Source organism: Protobothrops mucrosquamatus, unplaced genomic scaffold, assembly GCF_001527695.2.
Source record: "Protobothrops mucrosquamatus isolate PMUCROS unplaced genomic scaffold, P.Mucros_1.0 scaffold556, whole genome shotgun sequence".
NCBI lineage: Eukaryota > Metazoa > Chordata > Lepidosauria > Squamata > Viperidae > Protobothrops > Protobothrops mucrosquamatus.
Window position 1 is genome coordinate 478780 of NW_015386859.1, and position 20420 is coordinate 499199.

General features: G+C 35.1%; 1 protein-coding gene across 1 annotated transcript in view; it reads left to right on the forward strand.

Annotated features, from left to right (window-relative positions):
- Positions 1 to 570: 570 nt before the first annotated feature.
- Positions 571 to 20420, forward strand: part of TRPA1 (transient receptor potential cation channel subfamily A member 1) — a 34788-nt gene continuing 14938 nt past the window's right edge. The window contains exons 1-16 of the mRNA XM_015817163.1: positions 571 to 693; positions 2468 to 2630; positions 5110 to 5285; positions 7176 to 7283; positions 8420 to 8528; positions 9803 to 9948; positions 10525 to 10661; positions 11372 to 11420; positions 12075 to 12174; positions 12274 to 12374; positions 13533 to 13702; positions 13785 to 13949; positions 15187 to 15301; positions 17339 to 17505; positions 19148 to 19241; positions 19960 to 20019. Of these exons, the coding sequence (XP_015672649.1) occupies positions 571 to 693; positions 2468 to 2630; positions 5110 to 5285; positions 7176 to 7283; positions 8420 to 8528; positions 9803 to 9948; positions 10525 to 10661; positions 11372 to 11420; positions 12075 to 12174; positions 12274 to 12374; positions 13533 to 13702; positions 13785 to 13949; positions 15187 to 15301; positions 17339 to 17505; positions 19148 to 19241; positions 19960 to 20019 (1983 nt within the window). The remainder of the gene's footprint in view (positions 694 to 2467; positions 2631 to 5109; positions 5286 to 7175; positions 7284 to 8419; positions 8529 to 9802; positions 9949 to 10524; positions 10662 to 11371; positions 11421 to 12074; positions 12175 to 12273; positions 12375 to 13532; positions 13703 to 13784; positions 13950 to 15186; positions 15302 to 17338; positions 17506 to 19147; positions 19242 to 19959; positions 20020 to 20420) is intronic.

Genomic DNA, 20420 nt, shown 5'->3' on the forward strand with positions numbered 1-20420 from the left:
GCAGGAGTCTGAAAATCTTTGCTCCCAGTGACCGACCCACACTGGATCCTGCAATATTACATATGTTCGCCACCTTGAGTTATTTATAAAAATAACAAAGGTGGGATACCAACAAACAAATCATGTAAATGAAAGATATATTCAATGTGAACATATGCAGATATATTCATGCTATCTCAAACTAAACATGGAAAGACTGAGACTCTTGTGTTCCATCCTAATTGTTCCACCGATTTCTCTTTCTATCCCATCTGTTTTGGTTTTCAGAACTGCCAGCTGTGAGACTCCTCAGTGAGGAAGAACTGAAGAGTCCAACCTTATTTTCTTCATGGTCCCACTGACGCCCGCCACTTAGGGAAGAATCCAACTTTCTCCCACGCGCGGTCCGCTCTTTTCGGCGTTCCTGCCTCCCTCCCGCTCCCCCCGTGGGCGTGACGCGCCAAGCGAGCAGTCGGAGGGAGGGGGTTCACTTCGGGAGACGAGATTAGAGTGTTTCCACAACTTCCTTCTTTTCACGTCCTGGTTCGCAGGTTGCTTCCTGAAGTCCCGCCAGCCACGAGCACGCTAGCCATGAAGCGCTCGTTCTTCAAGTTGTTTCGGAAACCCGTCCAGAAGCAGCAGTCCGTTGAGTCTAGCGATGGGGTGGTTAGCGAAACCGACTCTTGTTCGGTGGCCTCGCAGGATATCTTTAAGGTAAGGTGCCTGCGGGCAATACCCACTACAGCTGCCTCTGGGAACCGGTGGAAAACGAGAGGGAAAGACGGGCGATCCTGAGTGGCTTGTTCAGACCAAAACAAAGAGAGCGCTAGGGGCAGGGATGCCGACCGCGCCGGGGAATGGGAAGAGACAGGAGCAACACCTCTGCAGAAGAGGTGAAAAAGACAGCAAGCGAGAGCCCGTCTTGCGCTGGACTCCTGACCAAGTCTTAGGCTCGTGGAGAAAATTGAGGGGTCGTTTAGCTGTGTACCCTTTCGTCCTGATTCTCTCCGTCCGCTCTGTATTTTAGAACCGGCTTCTTCAGTTGTCTTCAGATTTAAAAAAAAAAATTTCTATAGTTTGATGGAGAATTGGGGACTGATACCCAACCCATCTGGAAAGCTCTAGTTGGACCATCTGGTCCTTATTCAGGTAGAAGAAGGATGTTGTATTTTGTGACCTAAATGGGCCCAGGTACTTTGATTCTAGTGTTAGATACTGGAAAGCAGATTTCAGGCTTCCAAGATCAGTTTTCTGTTTTGGAGGCCAGTGTTGAGATCTTCCACCTAAAGCCAAAAGTAATGGCTTAGAATAGGGAGTAAAACTTTCACTGAGCTGCAAAATCTACAAATGATTTGTTACAGATAATACTGCATCTATTGTATTGAATTCAACACAACATTTTGAAACTGGCAAGAAGGGCTGGAAGATGACTCAGTGATTGCATGTGCTATACATTAGTGAAACGCTGAGGCTGGAAATTAAACAATTAGCAGATATGTATTTTCTTAGCATTTTTACTAAGGTTTAAATCAAGGGATTAGAAAACTAGTGCAATTCACTCAAAAATCCTTCAATGCTTGTTTTAAATTAAAATCAATTCTTGGCTGAAACCTTCCAATTTGTATTCAATTTAATTGTAATCTTCCATGGGCTTCCAGTGTTCTTAGCTAACCCTTTTCATTGTTGAGTTACATAGGACAAGCTGAGCGTACTTAATTTTTGTCCCAAGTCTTCTGCAGATTACTATTACTATTAAATATTAATAGTCAATTAAATAATTAATAGTCAATAGTAAATTACTTATTAAAATATTCTAGAGAATTCTCATAAGCATCCTAAGTGTCCATTCCAACTTTATGGATAAGTAGATGTGTCTGTATTTATGTTGAGTTTTCAACTACATATATAACATTGTAGGGAGAATGGATTATAATTTCAATTATACATTCTGACCAAAAAAAGCTAAAGTGCTGAAAGATTATTTTTTTTCAAAATGTAATCTAAAATGAACTTCACTTATCTTCACTTACCTTCACCTTTTGCCATTTATACCGGTAACAGTTGGAATTTTTGTTTTCTTAATATAATACACTGTAATGTCCTAATACCTCATGCTAAAATATAGCTTTTTCTGCAATCTAATTGTTATATTACTTAGTATTTCTTCAAATATGCTTCAGTGTAGAAATTTAATACTTTCTGGGGGAGATGCTACCAAGGTGGAGTAGGCCTCACTCAGCAGAACTATTTTCATGTTCCCAGGACCCTTTTAGACCTAAATAAAATAAACTGTACTAATTAGATTAAAGGTCATCTTAAATAACTGCAGCTCTGCTATTAGTATAGTAGATGAACCTTTGTAGTGATGAATGAATATTTAACTAATAATTCACTGCCAACATCTTATATAATAAAGAGCTACTTAGAAACATTGATATAATTTGGAATTTCTGTGGAACTAGACTAAAATTTCTTAAACCTCAATTAGGTGGTCTCTGATGGAAACTCTTCCAGACTTCGAAGTTTCATTAAGAAGAATCGTAGGGGACTTAAGAAACTGGATAGGATGAATGCTACGCCATTGCACCATGCTGCAGGAAATGGTCAACTTGAGTTAATGCAAATGATCATGGATGGTTCTTCACCTCAAGGTACCAAAATGCAGTTGTGGTTAAGGCTGAATGCCAATTCAGTAACTCAGGAGGACAATGAAGAGTATATTTGTCATGTATCATGCTAAGTGCTGTGACCTAATCAAACATGATCATCATTAATAACATACTGTTGGGTTACATCATTCTGCTGCATTCAAAAAATGGCTGTTTATGCATGTATCTCTCTATGTGCACCTGCAAACTCATATTTATTTGAAAAGTTTTGTGATTAAAGAAACTAATTATAAGGAAATTGCTTCATCTAAACACAGACAGGTACTGTATGTTTTTCTCCAAGCATTCTTCCCTTGCAGATGTTCTAAACCACAGGTGTCAAACTCGCAATATCACATGACGTGTCTTGACATATCGTGACTTTTTTGCCATTGCTGGCAATGGGGTGGGCGCAGTTTCGCTATGATGCATCCGGCCTGCGGGCCAGTAGTTTGACCCCTGTTCTAAACCTATCAGAAATATAGGCAAGGGAAGAGTGGTTGATGCATATCTATCTGTCTATGTTCAGATGAAGCAACTTTCTTCTAATTAGTTTCTTTAATCACAAAACTTTTCAAATAAATTTGAGTTTGCATGTGCAAACTCATAAATATGAGTTTGCATCTGGTTACTACTAAAATGGGAAACAGTGATTTGCACCAATCATAGTTTGATCCATGTAAAACATCCCAATTGGGAAGAACAGAAGCTTAGAAAAGGAAAGGGAAAACCATACAAGTTATCTCAATCTTCTGAAAAGTTCCCATCTGACAAGGTCTGGAAATCAACAAGTCCAAACAATGCAATCTGTTGAATAATCATCATGCTTTGTATATGTTATTGCTACAGATGGTGCAATGTTTCTTCATTAAGATACTTTTAGCCATTGCTTTTGCTATTGCTCCAAATTTAAGGAACTGGGTAAATTGTTTCTATAATCAAAGCCATGTATTTAGTGGAAGTCCAGTTGTTAGCATATTGTGGAGGTCTTTCATTTTAAATGTTTGCATATTTTGCAGCACTCAGGAAATAGCTTTTTAAATTCTGATTATCTAACTGATATTGGAGGCTGACTATTAGAGAGGGATTGTAGGAGAAAGATAACATTTCCTTAACAGAATGGAGGAGTGTATGGAATTTAAACTTTGTAATACATTCAGTTTTGCAAAAGAAGCAAACAAGAAAAGAAAAATAGTTGACATCTGGCTGAAGCACCTCACAGAGTATTGCTCCTGGTGTTTGATGTGACATAGCAATAGCTTTTCGATGGAAAATTAGAATATATTCACAAATACATATACAGGTAGTTCTTGACTTACAACTATTTGTTTAGCAACCATTCAAAGTTACAATGATGCTAAAAGTGATTTATGACTGGTCATCACATGTATGACTGTCACACCATCCCTGTAGTCATGTGACCACAATTTGGTAACGGCACTTATTTATAGCAGTTGCAGTGTCCTGGGATCATGTGTGATCACCATTTGCGACCTTCCCAGCCAGCTCCTGACAAGCAAAGTCAATGAGAAAATTTGGATTCACTTAATGACAGTGTGATTTGTTTAATGGCCATGGCAAAAAAAGATTGTAAAAGCAGGGATGGTCACATGATGAATCACGTAACCACCACATCACTTAGTGATGGAAGTTCTGGTCCCACTTGAGGTCGTAGATTGAGAATTACTCTATTTACAACTCAAATTCATGTAGAATGAAATGCACCTACTGGTCTTTTGAGAGCATATTACAAGCATGCACATACATTTGATGGTTTAATCAGGGGTAGTCAACCTTGGCTCTTTTATGACTCGTGGACTTCAACTCCCAGAATTCCTGAGCCAGCTGTGCTGGCTCAGGAATTCTGGGAGTTGAAGTTCACGAGTCATAAAAGAGCCAAGGTTGACTACCCCTGGTTTAAATGCAGAATCTTGAGAATACATACAGAATAAGGTTTCTGCTCTAAAGCTAGTCTAAAGAAAAGAAGAAATAGGGGAGACATGATAGCAGTGTTCCAGTATCTGGAACAAGGCAGAGGGGGCCAGGTTGTTCACCAGAGCACCAGAGGACAGGACGAGAAACAATGGTTGGAAACTGACCAAAGAGAGAAGCAACCTGGAATTAAGGAGAAACTTCCTGACAGTGAGGACAATCAACCAGTGGAACAGCTTGCCTCCAGAAATCGTGAGCGCTCCATCACTGGAGATTTTTAAGAAGAGACTGGACATTCACCTGTCTGAGACGGTATAGGTTCTCCTGCTTGAACAGGGGGCTGGACTAGAAGACCTCCAAGATCCTTTCCATATTCTATTCTATTCTATTCTATTCTATTCTATTCTATTCTATTCTATTCTATTCTATTCATTAAATTTATATTTCCATTTACATTTCATTACAGTAGTTTTACATGAAATACAATATCATTTTATGTGAAATAAAAGTGTGAAGTGACATTTACTCGATTTTCCTGTCTTTGGCATAGCTCTAAATGTAACAGACGTGTCTGGAAATACACCACTGCACTGGGCTACAAAAAAACAACAGACTGAAAGTATTAAATTACTTCTCAGCAAAGGAGCCGACCCAAACATCCTTAATGTCAATCTGATTGCTCCACTTCACTGGGCTCTGCATTATCTTCTTGACGATTTAGTTAAGGTAAAGCTACATTTCCAAATTTATATGTATATAAGTTAGTGAAGTTAAAAAAATAAGATCATGTCATGGACATTTATAGGAGTTAATGTGAATAAATGGGGATTGATATACTGCATCTTGATTTTTGGAGATGCTGAACTATACCACAGATGAGAAATGCTGCATCTTATTATCTCTACTCCTAAGTGGAAGCTAAGCTAATCTTTCAAATTCTGATATTGTTCTTCAGGTTTTAAAAGAAAACCAGATAACAGAAATTAGCAATTTAGTTTTATTAGTTGAAGGCAAAATACAGAGGATAGTTTAAAAATAGTTTTAAAATTTTGGCTTTCAGGATAGGTTTCTTCTCTTTTTGATACTTTGGGTCCAGTTGATTCCTGATGAATGCCTGTTTTTTTTCTTGGCAGTGGTTTGCCTCCTTTCTAGGGCTGCAAGAGAGTAATTGGCCCAAGGTCACCCAGCCAGTTTCATGCCTAAAGTGGGACTAGAACTCACAGTCTCCTGGTTTCTAGTCTGATGCCTTAACCACTACACCAAACTAGCTCTATCAGGAAGTTATATTGAAGATAATAAGTGTTCTGATGCAATGAAGCTGAAGTGATGGAAAGTATAGAGCAGGGATCCCCAACTCCTGCAGCCTTTGGGAACTGGAAAGAGGAAGCGGCGGGCAAGTGTGCAAAGCTTCATTTGCTCATGCACAAGATCTAGGTTGCACAAAACTATTCCCTCCCCCTGCTGCCGCTGCCAGTCCGTGGAACCAGAAAGGTTGGGAACCAGTGGTGTAGAGCTCAGGATTAAGAAACACAGTGATCTAGAAAAATTGGAAGCTAAGATTTCTCACATATGAAGACAAGATTTCTGCCTAAATAGAGTTTTCTGATGAGAAAAGATAATATTGTTTAGTACTGTATATAGTTGAAAACTAGTTTGAGTGTGTGGTTTGAAGCCCCAGCCTGGAAACAGAGAGATTATATCTTCATTCTGACTTAGGCACAAATTGTCTAGTTATTTTCTCTTATCCTTAGGAATAAGGTAATAGAAAACCACTACCAAAAGTGTTATAAAAAAAATTGTAGAGAGAGTCTTATTTGCAGTTATTAATCTATATATAGATAGTCCTCAATTTATAACTATAATTGTTCCAAACTGAGAAGAATTTAGTTAAACAGGCAATACAGGAATCCTCAACTTACAATCATAACTGAGCCTGGAATTATAATCATAAGTCATTGTGGTCATTAAGCGGGTTATCATATGACTGGACCTGATTTTATGACCTTTTTGTGGCAATCATTAAGTAGACATGGTGATCATTGGTAGGGAGGATGGGAGGGAGGAAGTGTGGGTGGAATAAAGGCAGGCAGGCAGGCAGGCAGGAAGGAAGATGCTTCCACAAACGTTCAGGCCCTAACTCTAATATGATGATATCCGACTTTCTTAATTGTGCCAGAAGATTCAGTCTTAATTGAAGCCATTGTTATATAGCAGATTACATACAGAACAAGGGTATATCTTAACACCACTAAATTGCAATAGTATCCTGAGAGTTTTAAGAGTATATGCATTCAATTTAGAAACAAGAGCTAATATTTATTTGAACTTCTAGACTTAAAAAATGTAACATTGGAATATTGCTATAATATAGTACAACAGTGAGCATTGAAAATGGAGTGTAAAACATATCAAAACAGGTTTTCATTAACTGTACTAATTGCATACTAATATTAAGGCATAGCTCTAAATCACAAATCTGGTCAGAAACATGAAGTGATCTAAAATTAGAGAACAAGAATGAGTCTGTCAGTTATAATTACATGAGTCCTTGTTACAGTTACAATATATCCTGGTCCAAGTTGACAGAAAACATTTACATTTTATTTGAATATTTAGATTTTCCTTGAATGCAACAATACGAATATAAATCTGGAAGGAGAGGGTGGGAATACACCCATACTATTAGCATGTTATAAAGATAATCCTGACGCACTGAAACTTCTGGTATGTATAACAAATGTATATATTTTTGTCAGTGTGCTTGAGTTGTCCATTGTCTGCTACTTACACTATCTTTTTATAACTTCATGTTCTTGAGGGTTGCGATGTTGTAATTGATTTGCCACCATAATTGAGCCCACAATTTCATGATGATTGTAAAGTATGGCCAGATCAGTTTTAGCAATAGTAATAGCAATAGCACTTAGACTTATATACTGCTTCACAGTGCTTTGCAACCTTCTTTAAGGAGTTTATAGAATCAGCATATTGCCCCCAACAACAACCTTGGAAGGATCGAGCTGATCAGGATCAAATTGCTGGCAGTCAACAGCCTGCAATACTATATTCTAACTGCACCACCATGGCTCTTGTTTTACAATCTCGTTTTACAATCTTTTTTCTGGCAGCTGTTGTTAAGGTTTCCAGAAAAATATAATAAATTGCACTCACATGACCATGGGGAGGGGGGAGGCATTGGAACTTCGAATCCATTGAATGAGTTTGTTAGAACTTGAAATGGTCACTAACTTACTGGTTATAAGTCTAGAATTATCTGTAATGTGAACTGTGTTGCTTGATATGTAAGTATAATATAGCTGTTAGAGGATTATTGTATTTTCTGTGGTATATTTTTTATTATTGCAATTATTGTTTTAACCTGATTTGGATATGCCACTCAGATGCAGATAATGATTGGAGCAGCATATAAGACCAGTAAATAAATTGATCTGAATTGAGTCTTCTCAACAGCTGGAATTGAATCAAGTGGCATCTTATTGTAAAGAGTTACACATTTGTCTTGTTTCTTGGGTTCCTGCAAATTTTGATAATCTTATCCATGCCTTAAGGGAAGAGATTGACTGTACGGAAATCCAGTAATCCCTCTATCATTCCAGGGAACTTTAGGATAATCTTTCTCTATTGAGGAAGATATACTTCGGCTGAGTGAGAAGTACAACTTTCTGATTTGTGGGCCTCAGTTAGACAATTGGGAGAGACCACCAGCTAAAATGCATTTGTATAAATTAGCCAGTGTTTAAGATTTTCATTTCTTATAACCTATTATGGTAGTGTATGCAATGAGTGTGTGTGAAAGTGTTTAAGAGTTGTCATTTCATAATTGGTTCTCCTTCTTGCAGATTGAAAAAGGCGGTGACATTTGTAAAGTGAACAATATGGGCTGTATGCCAGTCCATGCAGCTGCCTTTTCTGGTTCGAAATTATGTTTGGAGATGATTATAAAGCGAGGTAAATACATTTAGGAAACCATCCATTAATATTGATTACAATTGAAGTAGCATTCAGACATGACACCTTAAAATATTATAGGACTGTAGGGTTTAAGTGGCTGTAAAGTTAGTGAGTGTAATAGCCATTAATATGAACAGGGCAACAGATGCTAGGATGTGTTATTCTGCAAGGCTCCTGAGGCTGGAGGAGAAATAGGGCAGTGATCCAAGGGTGATACAAAAGGGGAAATGCTGGCACATGCACATAATTTATTATTATTGGTAAAATACTTTACTTTTAAAAAGTGTTAAAATGTTATCAGAGTTATATTTCCATTACTATTCAAAGTAATGAAAAAGAATTCCAATGATTTTTCAGCTCTTAGAAAAAAAGGAGCTTGGAACAGGATTGCAGGTAGTCCTTGACTTACAACCACAATTGAGCCCAAAATTTATGTTGCTAAGTAAGACATTTCTTAAGTAATTTTTGCCCAATTTTATGATTTTTCTTGCCATAGTTGTTAAGTGAATCATTGCAGTTGTTAAATTAATAACCTGGTTGTTAAGAGAATCTGACTTCCACATTGACTTTGCTTGTCAGAAGGTCACAAAGGGTAATCACATGATGCTGGGACATTGTAACCCTCATAAATATGAACATCAAGCATCAAAATTTTGATCATGTGACCATGGGGATGCTGCCATGGTTGTAAGTGAAAAACGGTCATAAGTCACTTTTTTCAGTGCTGTTGTAATTTTGAACAGTCACTAAACAAACTGTTTTAAGTTGAGGATTACCTGTACTAGAGCTGGACTGAAAAGAAGTAGATGACACTAGATGGCAGCAGAAAGACATGCAGAAAAATTTAATACTTTGCTATGACTTTAGTGGGTTATATGGAATTTTATAGCCCATTTTTACAGCTCTAGGCTGGAGTGGACAGCTGCTGTCTGCTCCTGTATTAAAATGTATACGGTACCCTTTAGTACAAATGATTTTAAACAGACAAAGGGAGGAAGAAATAACATTAGAGGTTTTCAGATGACACAGCACTCAACTCCTTCAGTATTCCTTACTTTAGAATGCTTACAGTTTTGATAATCTTTGTAAGCTGAATAAAATCTTATAAAATGAACAGAAGTTGTCAAGTATTTGAATAAACCTATTTTTAAATGTTAAAATGTTATGTTTATTATTAAACATTTAATAGGAATCAGTAAGGCAGTAAATAATACCCTTTATTCTTTTTCTCTTAGAAAACTATATCATAGATTGTTTTTTTTATTTTTAAGGTGAACAACTTGGGTATTCACCTAAAAATCATATTAATTTTATTAATAATGAGAAAAGTAGCCCTCTTCATCTAGCTGTCCAAAGCAGAGACGTGGAAATGATTAAAATGTGCATTGAATTTGGAGCACAGATTGATCTGAAACAGGTAAAATCTAATAAAACAAATGTTTATTTTACAACATCGATTGTGGGAGGGGGGGAAACACAAGCATTTTTAAAATTCCTGTTGAAAGAATGAGAAGTTGCACATAATTCATGCATTGCAATATTTATTGTATGTTTAGTTATTCCAATTTTATTCCCATAATTTAGTACAGTACCTCTTGGTAGCTTCTTCAATAGGAAAAATTATACTTACATTTCCTTTTTCATACACAGAAATAGTTTTTTCTCTTATTTCTACACTTCTTGCTCTCTATTTCATGTAAAAAAACCCAGATATTTAATTACAGCTCTAGGTATCCTGCATCTTTATCCAATGACGACTGGAGCTTTTTGAATTATAATTCAGCAAGATATGAAGAGCAATATTTTCTCCATTTATTTTGCAAAAAAGAAATGTTGCCTATGAACTGAATTTGAGTGGAATCAAAAAGGAAGAGTCTAGATTATGTCTGTAATCTGAATTCTATACAGTTAATAAGACCGTATATCAGAAAATATCAAAAATATTTGGTTTAGGGATTATAAGTTTTCTCTTGGTTTATATCTCCACTTATAGGGTGACAACTGCACAGCTCTTCATTTTGCTGCTATCCAAGGAGCTACTGAGATTATCGAGTTACTGATGTCAGCTTATACAGGGGAGGAGTGTCTCATTAACGCATACGATGGAAATAAGGAAACATTGCTCCATAGGTAAGGGTTTTCCTTAGGTTCCTTATATTGTTTATGATATGGTATTTTCTTACTAATTTTTCCAAACATTATGGAGTTATTTGCACTGGTTTCAGTAGCCTAGTTCCCCCGGGCTCATCATTAAGGCCTTTGGCAAGAGAGAGTGAGACCTCTTACTTCATTGCCATTGCCATCTTTTATCTTTTATTGATTTTACTGTATTTTCTTTTTTTTATTATTGTTATGAACTGCCCAGAGTTTTTGAGAATCAGGCAGGATGAAGTTTAACAAATAATAAATGTATAAAAAAGTAGAAGAAAAAAAAATCTGTAGAAAATCTCAAAACACAAAGACCTGCAAATAGTAGAACGACTATGGCAAAAGAAAACAAAGTTAGTACCAATAATAATAAGCACCTTGGCAGCAATTTCAAAACATCTGGAGGACCACTTGAAAACCATCTGCATTAACAAAATCACCCTCAGTCAATTGCTAAAAGCAGTTTTACTTGGAACAGCTTATAATTCTGCAATTATACTTTTAATGCCATCAAATAACATCCAGTTGAAGTTGGAAGTTCATATATTGTATACTTGGAAGAGCTTTTACTCTATCATGATTAGAGACTACAATTGATAAAAACTAGTACATCAGAGACAAAATATAACTTTTCATTTCACTATTATGTGCTCCTTGTGATATTTTGGTTTGCTATTCATTTTTCCTGCTAGGGCTGCATTGTTTGATCACGATGAAATGACAGAATATCTCATTTCAAAGGTAAACATTTAGCTATAATTGAATTTTTAATTAAACAGCAATAAAGATTGATATTAAACTTACTGGAAGTTTGTATGGTATCATGCAGTAAGACATGATTAAAAAAATAATTTCCTGTTTAACTGATATAGTAAATTTATAGAGGAACACAAATATTAGGAACATAATGTGTAAATTCAATGGTGCTAATACCGGTACCCATTTATAGTATCAATGTAAGTTAAATGCTGCCAGTGTATCAGTTCTAAGAAACCATACTATATTGCCACAGCATCCAACTTAAATAGTTTGACCCACGTAGTAACAACAGAAGTCAGTAAAAACATCTTTCTGAATAAATATTATGTCATTCTTCGTTAACCTGTCACATGTTACGATTTAAAAGTCCAATTTATTTAAATAGAGAAATAAACTATGGTATTCAAAACAAGCAACATTTTCATACACACACACACACACAAATACATAATATACAAATAAATTTATTTATAATACTGTTTATAATATATATAAAGCTGGTGTGTATACAGTATATACATATATGTTTGAATGCGTGTGTATATACATACAAACATACACACACACGTAGTGTAATTCCCTAAGTTGTCATTAATATCTCTCTATTACTGTACTTTTGATGGATTTTCATTACAGGGAGCAAATATTGATAGTGTTGACATTGAGGGCCGAACACCATTACTACTTGCCACTTCTCGTGCATCATGGAAAATTGTAAACCTGTTAATTGCAAAAGGTACAAAATGAATAAAACACACTTTATGAGCAAGATCAATGTTAGTTAATTAAAATTGCTTGTCAGTAGTTTGAAATAAAAATCTGTTTTTCAAATTAGGAGCAAATATAGAATTAAAAGATCACCTTGGTCGTACTTTTTTACATCTAACTGTCCTACATCCTGGAGGGTTGCAGCATCTGACTGACAATATTTTGGAGGTAACAAAAATTTGTGAAACTTTTAATAAATAATTGTCTAATATTTTTTAAGAACTAATACAGGCAGTCCTTGACTTACAACAGTTCATTTAGTGGCTGTTCAAAGTTACAACGGCACTGAAAAAAGTGACTTATGACCATTTTTTACACTTATGACTGTTGCAGCATCCCCATGGTCATGTGATTTATATTAGGATGTTTGACAACTGGTTCATATTTATGACAATTGCAGTATATTGGGGTCATGTAATCAACTTTTGTGACCTTCTGACAAGCAAAGTCAATGGGGAAGCCATATTCACTTAACAACCATGTTACTAATTTAACAATTGCCTTGATTCACTTAACAAATCAGCAAGAAAAGTCGTAAAATGGGACAAAGCTCACTTAACAAATTTCTCTGGCCTCAATTGTGGTTGTAAGTTAAGGACTACCTGTATTTTTATTTTCTTCATGATATTTAACATACATATTTAAGTTCAGTTTGGTTTAGTGATTAAAGGCACCAGGCTAGAAAGCAGGAGACCATGAGATCAAGTTCTGCCTTAACTATGAAAGCCAATTAGTTGACTTTGGGCCAGTCACTCTCTGTCAGCCCAACCCACCTCACAGGGTTGTTGTTGTGGGGAAAATAGGAGGGAGAAAGTATGTTGGATATGTCTGCAGTCCTGAGTGAGTTGTAAAAATAATAGGCAGGCTACAAATAAATAACACATAGGATGAAACATTACTGCTGGTATTGCAGATTATATATAAAAACTAGACTTCAATTGCAGACATTTTTCTGGTTTTAGTTTTTAGTTCGAATCTACTTTTATTCAACTGAATATCACTTTTCAACACCTCTCGGCAGAGAAATCAAAGTATTCCCTAGAGCTGTACCATTAAAGTACCAAAGTTCAATAGGAAAGCATATTCCAAATTCAAGGCAGCAAACAATATCAAAATTCCTTATGGTAAATCACATTAAATTATATTCATCCATTCTAAATGTGAACTTAGAGTTATAACAAACTAAAGCATTGAAAACATGTTATAAATACAACATCAGGGAACATTGTTTTGTGATCTTTAGTAACATATCAGGACGTGAGTTCAAAATAACTTTCCAATGTTTCTAGAATTCTATTAAAAGGTACCGCTTTTTATATCTGACAGATGAAAACTATTAGAAAACTTCTAACTGAGGAGGATCATGAAGGATGCACTCCTTTACATTATGCATGCAAACAAGGCATGCCCCTTTCAGTGAATCTCCTTCTTGACATGAATGTTTCGGTATATGCTAAAAGCAGAGACAAGAAATCTCCATTACATTTTGCAGCTAGGTAAGACGGAAAATCTTTCCTCATTGACCATTTTCTATTCCAGATTTTATCCTTAATAATGGGTCATTTATCTTTTATATAGCCATGGACGATTGAACACCTGTCTTCGACTTCTGGAGTCTATGGACGATACCAGACTGTTGAATGAAGGAGACAGGAAAGGTATGACACCTTTACATCTGGCTGCTCAATATGGACATGAGAAAGTGACCCAGCTTCTCCTAAAGAAAGGTGCCCTCTTTAATAGGTAGGTAAATTGCGAGATTCTGTCATTATAGCCTATTTCAATAAAGCATAGGTCTGGTCTTTCTGTGGATTTGATTTCCTGGTCTTTACACTTAAGTAAGACTGACATACATTCATGCATACATTCTGGCCCCCAACTATATATGTTTGATATATGTATGTTTATAATGATCTGAATTATTAAGGAACAAATTATTCAGGAAATACAGTCATGTGGAAAAGAAAGTACATCCTCTTTGAGTTACAGTCATGTGGAAAAGAAAGTACATTCTCTTTGAGTTCCATGGTTTTATGTCTCAGGATATAAAAGGGCAATTCTGAAATAAACCTCTGTTTGGTTATCAATGACAGACACTCGCAGATACAGAAGTTTTATTATACACATTAGAAAACTACAACATTATATTACTTTTTGACATAATCGCTATTCAAATTGAGACACTTGTCATAACATTTTACAAGGTCTGAAATTCCTTAGTAGTAGTCACTCATTGCCAAATCTGGGCTATAGGAAGGGTGATCAAAAACATTCCAATGGAACTGCTTCAAAAGTTCTTGGGTGCAACTAGCGGTGTGCAGGCGAGCATTATCGTGAACCAATACCACACTGGAAGTGGTGCCATAAAAAATCCCATCAAATGTGAAGATGCCAAAGGAGTACTGCTAGTGAAATTCATGGAGCATGGTTCGACCATCAGTTCAGAAATCTACTGTGAAATGTTATGAAAACTCAGATGAGCCATCCATAACAAGCGTTGGGGCATGCTGACATCCAGTGTGGTGTTGGTTCACAATAATGCTCACCCGCACATTGCTAGATGCACCCAAGAACTTTTGAAGCAGTTCCATTGGGATGTTTTTGATTACTCCCCCCCCATAGCCCAGATTTGGTGACAAGCGACTACTACTAAGGAATTTCAAGCCTTGAAAGACATTATGACAAGTGCCTCAATTTAAATGGTGATTATGTTGAAAATAAAAGTTCTAGATCTGCGAGTGTCTGTCAATGATAACCAAACGGAGGTTTATTTCTGAATTGCCCTTGTAGTAATAATCATCTGTCCCTTAGAAGTTCTTAAAATTAAGTTGTTGTTGGCACTGAGGGTCGAACACATTATTACTTGCCACCTTGTATATAGTATATCTCTCTACACATGCACACACGCACACACACATCCCCATGGACTAACATTCAATTGTTATAACAAAGTAAGAATATTTTCTGTTTTTTTCATAAGTGATTATAAAGGCTGGACACCTTTGCATCATGCTGCTTTGGGTGGATATAGTCGCACAATGCAAATTATTTTGAATACCAATATGAAATCCACCGATAAAGTAAATGACAAAGGGGTAAGTTTCTTTCCAATTTTTAGTTATAATAGTAATATTAAACTTTAATTTTAAGTACTATGTAGTTCAGTGAGCTCTTACATAATATTGGAACTCGAATGTGTTACAATTGTTATTATCACATAACTTGTAGGGTGCATGTGGCCATTAAAAAAACAGGAGCACTTCTGTCACTTGCCTTTATTCTGGGTAGCTGAGCCCAAATATTGTAGTTGCTTTTCATTCTTTTGGCAAGAATGACTATGTCACTATTTCCAGTTATTTCTATTAGGGCCTTTTCCAGAGAGCTAGGTGTTACATAATATGTCCGGAAAAAAATAATATACTAAATTGATGTAAATCACCTATATCAGAAAAAGCAGCCTTTCCAAAATTGAGATGTTATATTTATATAAATTAAATTTATATTAAATTCAATCTTTGATATCAGGGATAATAGTACTTTTACTATAGCTAAGAAATATGGTTTTCTTAGCTATCCAGTATAACCTATATTCCTGTAAAATAGTCAGATTCCAGGATTTTGCAGTAGAATTCAAAATAACATTGACATCTTTAACATGAAAGCATTTACCCAAACATTTACTTATATATTACCATGTTCTTCCCAAAAGAAACCAAAGCTGGACATGACAAAATCATATGAATTAACATATCCTCATTTTTTCTACATTACTTACAGAGAAAGTAATTCTTTTTGAATACAGTACATTCTTTGAGGAATCTGATCCAAGTATTGCAGACTTATATTATCATTGTTGAATATCAGACAAACAAAATCCTAAATCTGGTTGTTGTTTGGAAGTCCTTAAAATAACAATTACAAACCACTGTAATTCTGGAATGTCTTAACACATGTTTTAAAGTGGATTTTTTTATATAATGTTAAAGTTAAATATTTAGAAGACTCAGTGTCAAATTTTAATCTATGTCTCACTGTGCCCCAAATATATCTAGCTGTTGTAAACCAGGGAGTGAAAAACCTTTATTTACTATATGTTGATTAGAATAATTGCAAAGATTTTAATAAAGATACATAATAACTTTCCAGTGTAGAGGTAGAATATTCAGCTAAATTCTAATTCCTCCTAAATATAGATGATGAAATAGCACTGGTACTTAGACTTACATACCGCTCCACTGTGCTTAACAGCACTTTCTAAGTGTTATACAAATATCAGCATATTGCCCCCAACAATTTCGGTCCTCATTTTACCAACCTTGGGAGAATAGAAGGATGAGTCAACCGGTCAGGATGTATCTCCTGACTGTAAGCAGAGTTAGCCTGCAATACTACATTCTAACCACTTTGCCACTGTTCTATTACATTTTTGGAAATATGATAAATTAAAACCTCGTTGTTCAAAAGATATCTTCAACTTAGCCAGTGAGATTCTTGATGACCTGTTTTTCCATTTCCATTTTCATCAAAATCTATAAATATGCATGAAATACCTATTTGGAATTAATTTTGGGTTACCCTTCAAATACGTATCAACCAAATGATATTAATTTTGATAACATTTGGCAACATCCTGTCAATGTAATGGGATTTTTGTCCATCTATTAATAAAATTTGACATCAGTTTCCAAATATTAGTAATATTTTTGGTATATAGTTAACCTTTTGTAAAGTACAAGAATTAATTTCCTGTTTATCATAAATAAAATATTTGAGTAATTATTCATTTCTTAGAAGTAATGCTATTTAGTATGGACAGAAATGAAGCTATAGATCATATCAACAATTCGGAGTTTAATTTAAAAAAATGGGTTTCAAAATGAATCTCTGATTCCCTGCATTGTGGGCATTCTGGAAGGATTGTTGCACAACCAAACAGTAGAATAAATGAACATCCTTGCATCTTGATGTTTACAGTTTAAAATCTGTCGGAGGAAAACATAGAAGCAGAGACAGTGAAGTACTAGAGAAAAAATTACAGCAGTTTCAGCTCCATGTGCTGTTTGTTTCATAGACTAATAGCATTATTTTAATAAATTGTTCTTGGGGTGTAATTGTTCTTGGGGTGGGAAAAGGACACAGCTCTTCATCTTGCTGCCAGAGAAGGTCACGCAAGAGCAGTGAAATTACTTCTCGATGCCAATGCCAAAGTTCTCCTGAATGAAAATGAAGCTTCTTTCCTTCATGAAGCCATACACAATGAACGAAAAGATGTTGTAAAGATTGTAATTTTACATAAAAGGTAAGCCTTCCTACATCTGTTTAGGAGTTCTCTCCCTCTCTCTTCTGTGAAATCCCACTTCTAATTCTCATTATGAAATGAGAAGGTGGTCAAGAAGACCAACCAAAACTTTTATTTACTACTGTACATCTACTACTGCAAGTCAGATGTCCTGATGTTATATTTCTTTGTTTTTTTCCTGACCCAATGCAGAACTTTATATTTATCTCTGCTAAATTCTATTCATTGCACTGAAAGTTAAGTCAATCATGAGCAAGCAGTTTCATGCAGCTGCTAAAAAGACAAATGTTACCTTCTCTGCATTAATCATCTGAAAAATCGAGTCCAGATCATGCATAGTCATTTTCCATTCCACTCTGCCCTGGTTGAACATCACTTGCAGTACTTAGACTGGTTCTGAGCACTATAGCTGAAAAGGATATTAAATAAGTTCAGATGAGAACTACTAAAAAGATAAGGGACCTGGAAACTATGAAAAATGGTTGAAAAATATTTAGCCTCCAAAAGAGACAACTGAAGGAATTATTTGTTTATTTGTTTACTTCAGTTTTTAACATATTCTTGGTATGATTACAGGTAATCAAAGTAAAAAAACAATAATTACAAAAATTATGTTAACATCAGAAATTATAATAAAAATTAAGCTATATTAGTGCTGCTGACTCAAGTCAATTTCTGATGATCTCCTAGAAAATCAACTTTTCTGGTTGCAGAAGGCCATGCAAGGGAACAAGCTCTTCCACAAAAGGCATCTCCCTACTGAAAAGGCCTACTATATGCTCCTCCCTACCACATTCTCCCCCCCCAAGATAAGTGAGGAATCTTAAAAGGCACTGTTATAATCTGGATGAAAATGCTTGTAGAATTCAAATCCAACATTGTGTTTTGTAGTTTAATAAAGCATAAATATAATAAGCATTTCTTGTAAGAAAATGAGTTTTATGCTATATTTCAATATAATCCTCCCATTGGTATACAAATCAATTTAAAGAATGCACACCAGTTCAGCTCTGGTTCAGATAGACAACTCAAGAGTATTAATTTCCCTTTTTGAATCAGCCCAATATACCTACATAGGTTTTTTCATCCTTCCTGTTACATTGATAATATAGAGTATACTCACAAAATGCTAGATATAGGAGTAGGAAGCCAATGTTTAGCTAAATTAAGACATTTTTCCCACATAACATATAATAGCAATAGTATGTCATGGTTACATAACTATCTAAAGCTGTGACATACCACTTTACTTCAAGAATTGCTAAGACCTTGCTATTATACAACATGCTAAACATTGCCTAGCCTACTCATTTTTACTTTGTTATGACAGTGTTTGTAGTTGAGCTGCATATCAACATTTTTGCAGTAATCCTTTTAAAAACATGAATGTTGTGATCAGGTAATGGCACATAGGTGGTCTTGTCTGGTTTGGAAGCTAAGCAGCGTAAGGCTTGCTTAGTATTTGGATGGGAGACAATGGCAAGCCGCTTCTATACTGTTGCAAAGAAAACTGCATGGAATCACCCTGAATGGAGCTTGCCCAAAGAATACTTTATCCTTATCGAAGATACAGCAATGTATTTTTTTCTCCGATCACTACAAATAGTCATTCTCAACCCTTTCAACTTATTTTCTTTTTCAGATGGGAAGAATCTATAACAACATTTTCTCACTTTTCTACTATAAACAAATGTGCAATACTAGAGATGGTTGAATATCTTCCCGACTGTTTAAAAGTAAGGTTATATTTAGCTAGTAATGTAACTTGTAGTTAAGGCCAGAACTGGAAAGTTACCTCATTTCCCCCCAAATTAAGGCAGTGAGAAGCTATTTCCATATTGTTATGAAAAATAACAACATGGAATTCTGTCCATTAAATCCTAGTAGTTTTTATTTAAAAACATTGAGTTGTATATGAGTTCAACCCTTGAATTTACAAAAAAGTTGTTTTTAATTTTTCCAATTTGTGATCTCATTATATCCCCAGTTTGGGGACATCTTAAACTATAATCCAGTTTAGGGTAGTCTGGAACTATAATCCCAAAGGGGCATAAAGTTGGAAAAGACTGAGACAATAGTATTGTGTGAAATTAGCGTATATTTCAGCATATCTCTCTTCATGGTTATTTTGACCCAACCTGTAGATACTCCCTATGCCATGTATAAGCTTTAATATGGCCTGTTTTCTTCTTATGTTATTGTTTCTATCAGTGACTACTAGTGTCACGATTAAACTTTGAAATACTAAACATGTCATCTTTGCCACATGTCTCTGAACCTAAAACAAAAACAAATCCTTAGTGTGCTTTTGAATATGAAAAATTAAAAACCGCTTCAGTTTAGATTTACTTTTCATCATTCAATTTTATTCAGAATTAATTTTCTACACTGTATAATGTGATTGCATAATTTTGTTAGTAAAAAACATAGAAATGTTTCTCTGTTTTTGCTTAGTTGGTTTTAGACAATTGCATTGTTAAATCACCTGAAGACAAAGGATCTAAAGACTTCTTTGTAAGTAAAATCCAAAGCAGTTTTATCTACTAAGGAGTTTTAGAATTAATAAAGCATTTTGAGGTACTAATGGCCATATGATTCTTAGGCAAGAAACATTTGGTTAGTTGTTATATATTAAGTTAAATAATGTATTTTAACTACTATTTAATTGGAATTCACTGAAAAAAATGCATGTTACATTAAACTATAGCTTATTATAAATTAAATCTACAGAAACAACCTGTACATCCATGCTCTTTTATGCTCTGCTTTTGTATATGTATATGTATATGTATATATGCATATGTGTGTATGTGTATAAAAAGAAGCAATTATATTAAATTTAATTAACTAATCTTGATTTAATTAAAAATAATTGTTTAATTTTGAAGACTAGCTTATAGGATTGTTATATGACC